This window comes from Erpetoichthys calabaricus, chromosome 11 (genome assembly GCF_900747795.2).
Source record: "Erpetoichthys calabaricus chromosome 11, fErpCal1.3, whole genome shotgun sequence".
NCBI lineage: Eukaryota > Metazoa > Chordata > Cladistia > Polypteriformes > Polypteridae > Erpetoichthys > Erpetoichthys calabaricus.
Window position 1 is genome coordinate 86,162,064 of NC_041404.2, and position 8,196 is coordinate 86,170,259.

The following is an 8,196-nucleotide window of genomic DNA, read 5'->3' on the forward strand; positions in this document are numbered from 1 at the left end:
ATTTACCACATTCCTTCAAAATCGTCACCTAAATTACATCTCCATTGAGAGTTTTTAAGTCCTGTCCCATTGCTCAGTTTTGAGGGTCTTAAATTAGAATTAACTGAATGACGAGAGCGCCAATTTAGTATTCTGAAAGTCGTAGCACAGTATGAGCGGTGAGATACTCAGGATTGTGAGCCACACGCTGACACGGCCACAGTGGACCTGGTTGATCACTCGTCAAGCTCAATTTGGAAAGTTCAATCGGCCAAATGTCAGGTTTAATTGATGCAAATATTAGTAGGCAAAAATGAACTCTTCCATGGAAAAGCAACATCTTTGTAGCTAACTTCGTAACTAGGACTGTTCTACAAGTGACCTACACATTTCACAACAGTCAATATCATCATATTTTTGCATGCTGCCCTAACAGAAAAGCACACCAGAATATTACACATTCACACAAGGCACTCCATTCTGGCTGTGGCCATTAAAAGAAGCAAGAAAAAGATGACTGGACTCACGCTGACATTAGTTTGCAGTAGAGTTTAGTAATCTTCATTTCAGTGTGGAGCCCCTGATTCTTCACTGTGGATTGTGTAACTGCGTCACTTACAAAGTCAACAATGCTGTAAAGGGGGGAATACTTTCATAAATACCATTGTTCTTTTATTCAATAAACTTCTCAGAAAGTGCAATAAATTGAAGAAACATAAAGAAATCAATTTGGCATGAAGACCATTTGCCTTAAAACAGCAGCAATTCTCTTTGGTCCACTGTCATGCACGTTCTGAAAGTTCTCACGTGGTAAGTTGCTCCAAATCTTTTTTGTACTAATTTTGTGACAAAAAAATCTAAATTTGACACCTCACTCTAGAACACCTGCTGCCACTTTTCTGCACCCTAGTCCTTGTGTTTTCACACGTAGGCGAGTGGTTTGGCTTTATTGCTATCTCAGAGGATTGGCTTTTAGGTCACAACCCCCTCCATGAAGACCATTTCTGATAGGACTTCTCTGAACTGGAGATGGATGTACCAGCATTGCTGTGATTTCTGACAGTTCTGAGTGAATATTAGCATTGGACATCTTCTGATTTCCAAAGGAAGTGGGCTTGATGCTTTTTACATTCGTTTCACTCCGTGTCTGTGGCCGACCAGTACATTCCTAGTCCTAAACCTTCCCCGTTTGTGCTTCTAAAGATGAGCTTGGGCAGCACATCTGGAAATGCTGTCTGCCATGACATTTTAGAGATACCTTGATGATGCAGGATGACCACCCTGTGTCTTGTCGCTGTGCTCACTTTTGCCGATTTACAGGTTAAACTGCCCCATCTACCTTGACCTTTTCTTTTTAGTCTGGTGGTCCCCTGACCAGTTCTGTTCTCTCTATTTCAGTTTCAGTTAATCACTTTGCTTCGACCTACACATTCTGCCCGTGATCATTAGCACCAGTTTGTTATTTTTGACTAATCAACCTCTGGGCTGTACGCCTACAAAGATCTAGTACTATGTTGGTTTCTTCAAGGACATTCAAATATCTTATTGTATCGCTTCACTTTTTGCAAAAGAAATGTTTGGAACTCTAAAATGTGATGCTTTCTATTGACACACTTACTCAGAAGACATACAACAACTTTATAAGGTGAACATTTTTGTGAGCTACCTAAAGTGCTCCAGACTTTTGCACAGCACCATATGTGGACCCAAGTGCCTCCATGGGCTAAAGGGCGAGTTGGACTTTGACAGGAGAGTTTCCAGTGAAAGAGGCTCTCGAAGTACAGCAGGGAAAGAATTCTGATGAAGTGATTACATGGAAGCCTTTGTGAACTTGGAAATCCAGAATTGGATCCCCTTCCAGCGTGGACACCTTCAGTATTCCAGGACTTTAAAATTCTCAAACTGATCCATCCCAGTTCTTTCAGTTAAACAGACCACCAGTAATTCAGCAGAAGTGCTTTTAATAAGGAACCCTGAAAGCAGTCCTTTTCACAATTTGGAACAAACTGCTGATGCATGTAGCTAAGTAGAGGCCATGAAGACATTCAAATAATGTCTAGAAAGCTAAAAGATACAAGAAATCCATCAGTTTTGGTAATGAAATAGTACTGGCAGCTTGAATGGACTCTTACCATAAGTTAAATTTCTTCATATAAATTACAAGCTGGCAAAGACCAGGCATGATGTCAAAGAAGGGCCCAAATGAAGCAGAAACCCTGTCACCCCCAGGCTCCTTAACTTCCAGAAAGAACTAGGACCTCTTTGGGGAGCGATTTCCAGCTCTATGGGCTTCTTTCACCTTTAACTTCCTTGTATTATCAACCATTACTGTCAGTTGACACTCAAGGAGTGGGACTCGGAAAGTCATGGTTATAGATCCCTGCTTTGTAACATAGCTCAACTCGCCAGGGCTCATCTTCCTGACCACATGTTACACTGCTCTTGTAAGGCAATTGGCAAAGTAGAGTTCACCATGAATAGCCTAAATGACAACAATGGCACATCACTGCCATTATACCCCAAATCATTTTCTAGTACACCCCCCCCCCCCCCCCACTAATAACTCAATTAAGATCACCTAGCAAAGGTGCATTAGGGAATGGATCTATTCTTTCCCAAACTACGTCAATAGAACAAAAGAAAATCTAAAGTGAAACAGCAGCGGACCCCTTCACCACTCCCGGTAAAGAGCAGGTGCTTAGAACATCTCCTGAAGATGAATAATGTAGGATTCCCTAATTAGAGACACTTAGATAAAAAACATTATTCATTAAAACGTCTGTGGCGACACGTAAGAGCAACCTAGCGGCCAACTCGTACCTATTCAGTATTTTTGAAAAGACGTCACTCATGGTCCAATTTCCTGAAGGAAAATTCATCTCTGTGTATCAGTCTACGTCTCCACCCGAACCCTGCATTAAAGCATGAGCTGCAAGGAACTATATAAACTAGACTGGGAGTGCAGACTGGACTACCAGAGAAATAGACTCAGAAGAGATGGCACCACAGATTGCAGACTGGAAATCCTTCACAAGTGAGTTGCTTGCCTTGTCTGTTTGAGAGGTTGGGTGTTTGGGTCACAGGGGTCCAGATGTGATGGTTGTCCACCCCCAGAGATGCAGGTAGGTAAGCCATGGCCTTTGAGCTCCTTCAGCAGCTTTCTGAAAGCTGCTGGCCTTTGCATGGCTTTGTGAGGCTGCTGGACTGCATCTAGCAGAGGATATTGCAGTGGAATCTGCTGGAGCTCCACATGAGGTCCGAGTTGATGTGTACCATGGAAGTTGTCATTCTGATTCATTTTAGTATTCATCATTTTCTCTGTATGGAGCCGTTGTTGTTTTCTGTTGTTGCCTGTTATCAGTACTATTGTGGGTTGTGAGCTGCTTTCTATCCATAGATGAGTCTTGCCATGTTTGATTACTGGCTGAGATGGTATTTCTGGCATTAACATGCTCTCTGAGGGAGGCACACTTGCCAATCCAAAGAGGTGCAGGTTACCATGATTGGCCACTCTACATTTTCCTTGTAATGGCCATTCAATGTTGCTTTCTATCTAATTTCTGAATTGGAATAAGTAGATTGACAACATATAAGTAAACTCATCCTGCACAAGTGTGACAGGCTGGTACGTTGTAGGCGGTCAGTATCTGTTGTGTGACCATGAATCAGAATAAGTAAATCCAAGAGACATGCGGATTAGGACCACTGGCCTCTAAATTGAACATTGATGGACCAATGCTATCTTGCTCTGGTCTCTGCTCAAGCCCGTCTCATTTGGTTCAGGTTTCTCTCATTACTATCAATAACCAATTCTCCTCAGTCTCAATGCATTGATTTTAATATCACCTTCCCAACACCCTCTGAGGACAACTCAGAAGATGAATGGAGATCTCAGTCAGGGTGAAGTTGTTAAACCCATAAATACTACTATCACTTTGTTTAAGTTGTATTTTTGTTGTATTTTTCAGTGCTGATGACCATGCTGGTCACTTCTATGCCTCCTCACTGGGTCATCTCACCCCAGCCTCTGTGTGGAGCAGGCAGCTGTCAGCCCATTCTTGTGACAGATCTTTTGGACAGAGCTGCAAAAGTCTCTCACCGCCTTCATGCCCTCTCCACGGCCGCCTCCAACGATCTGGTAAGCTGACGATGACCTGTCTGGTGTGAACTGGACACCTGATATTGGGGTTAGAAAGGATAAGCATTGTGCTGGGAATAATGGGCTAGACAAGATTACAGCACCGCTCTAGGCTTTATCTCAGTAATTTAAGACTTAAATTCGAAGCGCTCACTTTGGAGTGGCCATTACAGTTTCATGCCCAGTAACTGGAATGGTGGCAATCAGTTATCTTGTGTCCAGTATGGTACAACTGAGTTAGACACAACACCCTAAAACTTTGAGGGGTATACTGTATTTCTGACTGTCTGAATGCTCCTTTCCAGCTCGCTAATGGCAGTGGGCACATTGTACTCTGGAAGTGCCCAGTCTGTGACCCGCCTTATTAACAAGGCTGTGTTACAAATAGGTCTCGGTGATGATGGCTCGGCTATTTTTACACCAGTCAGCATTGTTGGGAGAGACAAGGCTGGCATGTCTGATCATACACCGTCAAGGTCTTCTGCTGCATTAATACACCCGCAGCATCAAAAAACAAGTTTGAAATATTAAACATCAAATCAAAGACAGAAGGCTTTGGTTCAAATGTTACACATTTATGAAAACAGAAAGATTTAATGCACAGTCTGAATAGTAAAAACCAAGCAGTAAAATGTAATAATTTGATGTAAACGTAAATAATTTTAGGCAACAAAACAGGCAAAGCTACTGCCTCACAGCTCCAGAGTCCTGGGCTCAAATGCCTTTCAGTGTGCGTATTTTCAAGGTGACTATATGGGGGGTTCTATCTCTTCCCAAAGACGCTTTTAATTGATGCCACGTCGATACACGCATGAGCATGTCCTTCAATGGACTGGCACTACATCCAGGGTTTATTTCATTATTGTACATTTGACTAACACTTTTATGCAAGTACAGGATAGGTTATGATTGTTAGAAGATATTTTTAATGCCTGAAACACTGGCAGATATAATGTTGGCAGGAAAGGAATTGGCTGCCTTGGAGTTTGTCCATGGCCTTGACCACTACACCAACTCCCCGCATACAGCGGACTCCTGCCCCACACCCAGTGCTTCTAGGATAAGATGTGCTCCCTGCAGTCCTGTACTGGATTAAGTGGCTTAATAAAGAATGGCCACTTTAGAAATTCAGCTGTCTTCAGAGATGCTGCACTGGGGCCACCTAGCGACTAAAGAGCAAAGTAAAGCTCATGGTGTGTCTAAGAAAATCCTAACATCATAGTCTGTAGCACTCGATTTATGAAGGGACTGTGAAGGCAGCACAGCTGTAATTATAAACAGGGAGCGCAGTCTGAATAAAGCGGATCATCAATGTGGTAGAATCATTACACTGGGCTCTGGGCTCACACAGTGACAAAGTAAAACTTCCATGTATTATATATTTTTATTAACAATGCAAGGTCACAAGGCAGGAACAAATCTTGGCCAGGGCACTGGACCACTATTAATACATAATAAAATCATTCCTATGAAAGTTCTAAAATAACCAAGAGCAAATAAAAAATTCCTTTAAAGTCCAGTTGCTTTCTAGTACTGCAGACAGAGCAACTGTATGCTGATCATCTGCTACATTTAGTTTACCACACTGTTACTTCACATTCCAGCTTTCCATGACTAAACTGGAGGTGAAGGTCCTGAACATGACTCGATTATAAGTGACAGCATTTCACAACAACAACCCACCTATGAAAAGTCCACAAAGAAGCTGGTACCCATATCTAAAATTAAGGGTCTACTTTTATTCTATTTGAATTAAACTTTGTGGATCCACTTTCTCCATGCCAGATTGTGCAGAGCTAAGCCTTAACACAAAGGCTTTGGGAACGAGGTAGGAATTAAGTGCCCAAAACTCACAACAGCATTGCAAACAAACCACAAGGGTTATTCTTGACATAAGTAAAGTACTCGTTAATGGCTGCTTAGACGCCACTGTCTAGGGGGCAGGAACCCACACAGAGAGGACAGTGGTCCAGCTCTTCAGCCGCAAAACTGGTACAGTTGCTTAGGGTCCTTGAAAGGCCAGAAGAAACTCCTGGCAAGCACTCACATTCATCATCAATCCTTCTGTTTTCTGAAATCTCTCATTCCAGTACGAAGTCAAGGTTAGGCAGAACTGATCCTGGCAAAATTCTGCACAAGGCAGAAAACAAAAATGGCTGGGGTGAGGACAGCACTGTTGTTGTATAAAGAAGTAAGAATTAGAACAGCACATTATTATGAGGACAGGGCTATGCTTGTCTTATGATGCCTTCACAGCTGTAGTACCATTCACATTAATATACAAAAAAAATACAATATTGATCCTATATTGCACTCTGTCCTGTCAGTAACTGGCTCCACTCTTCAACTGGAATTCAATTAAGTGGTGTTCAGTATGGAATTATGGATGTAGATCTTTGGGCAAAATACTTGTACTGAAACAAATGCTGCAGTAAGGCCTGTATTCTGAACATGGACATTTGACCAGCTATCAAGCAGGACCCGGTCAGACTTAATGTTAAGTAGCAAAATGTCACAAGACGTCCTCACAGTTAGCCCAGGCAGATGATGTACAGCAGAAGTCATCTAGAAACTGAACTTGTATCTAAACCTATTCTTTTCTCTCACTAGAATAACCACTTTGCCCCTGCCCTTAAACTGGTAATGATGCGCCCTCTGTCTCTGTGCCACACATCCTCACTGAACACGCCTGAAGACAAAGAGCAAGTCCTCCAACTCAGCGTGAGTCTTAAAAGTTTCTGCTTTGCAGGTGGTTGGGTTGGAAGTCTTTAAATGTAAAAATATGTTGAACTATTTACCTTAACATGAAATCACAAAAATAATTTACACATAGGTCAGTCCTGCCATGCTCTCAATAGCTTATATAAAGAGTCCTTCTGTATCTTTAATGCTCCAGCAAGAAGACTTGCTCACAATGGTTGCATTGCTGCTGAAATCCTGGGGCACCCCACTGCTATACTTAGTCAAGGAAGCCCAGGAACTGCCTCACCCTGCCAACGACGCTCTACTGTGGAAGATGGCTGAGCTATCCCAGCAGACAGAAAACCTAGCAAGAGGGATAGACAAGATCCTCAACAAGGTGAGTGGATGTAGTATTAGCAGACCATATTATATACAAGTACACTCAAGCGAAGCAAGGACGGGTGGGGTGTCACTAAATACATGGCCATTTACATTATCATCGCCTTCAAACTTAATTTTTCAGCATACACACGGGATTCACTGCCAAAGCTGCTCCAGTCCCCAAACTGGCAACCCAGAAATACTTTCACAGGAGTCTCACTTATGTGTAATAAAGAGTATCTTTTTTATTTAGAAAAAGCTAACAGAAAAGCTGCATGCTGTAAACCAGCCCCTCATAGTGCACAGAATTTCTAAGATGTTTACGTTCAGTATGACTGGGATACGATAGCACTGTGGAAACTGACTGTGGCAACATGAGTAGCAAACCATTTTTCAGTTTTCTATGTAAACCATCATTTTATTAAGTCTATTACTCTGTTAATAAATGCATAAAAATAATTTTAAAAGATCAGTTTGTGATATCAACACAAATCATTCTAAGGTATGGCTGCTACTGGGTGCATTCCAGGCTGAAACTATAAAATGAGGAGTGTTACCCCATACTAGTACAGCATATTGTATGTAGTATCTCTCTGAATATTTGATAAATGATACTTAGCTAATATAATCCATGGATGTGGATTAGCCAAAAGACAATGTCAGATATAAGAATATGGGGAGGCCCTAATTTCGGTGATTGTACTCAAGTACTCACTAGTACCTTTTCATTCACAGCTGGACCCCACAGGCTTCCACAGCTTCTCAACTGACCTTATTTCGCCATGGAGTGGAGGCCCTGGTCTGGAGATGGGCAGCGACAAGAAGTCTCACTTACTCAACTTTCACTTCCTCTTATCCTGTTTTCGTCGAGATTCAAACAAGATTGACAGTTTTGTGAAGCTGCTGCGCTGTAGGGCCACAAAGATGAATCCTGAATCCTGCTGAGGCTGACAGACATCTAAAGAAAATCTGGCCAATACAGGCATTTTAATCCTTACAGTAATAACCATACATTT

General features: G+C 42.1%; 1 protein-coding gene across 2 annotated transcripts in view; it reads left to right on the top strand.

Moving 5' to 3' along the window:
• The window catches only part of prl (prolactin), a 33,291-nt gene extending 25,105 nt beyond the window's left edge, over positions 1-8,186 (top strand). For both annotated transcript variants that reach the window (XM_028813528.2, XM_028813527.2), the window contains exons 2-5: positions 3,948-4,117; positions 6,728-6,838; positions 7,014-7,196; positions 7,916-8,186. In XM_028813528.2, coding sequence (XP_028669361.1) covers positions 3,953-4,117; positions 6,728-6,838; positions 7,014-7,196; positions 7,916-8,125 — 669 coding nt within the window. In that variant the 5' untranslated portion in view covers positions 3,948-3,952 and the 3' untranslated portion in view covers positions 8,126-8,186. The remainder of the gene's footprint in view (positions 1-3,947; positions 4,118-6,727; positions 6,839-7,013; positions 7,197-7,915) is intronic.
• The last annotated feature ends 10 nt before the right edge of the window (positions 8,187-8,196 follow it).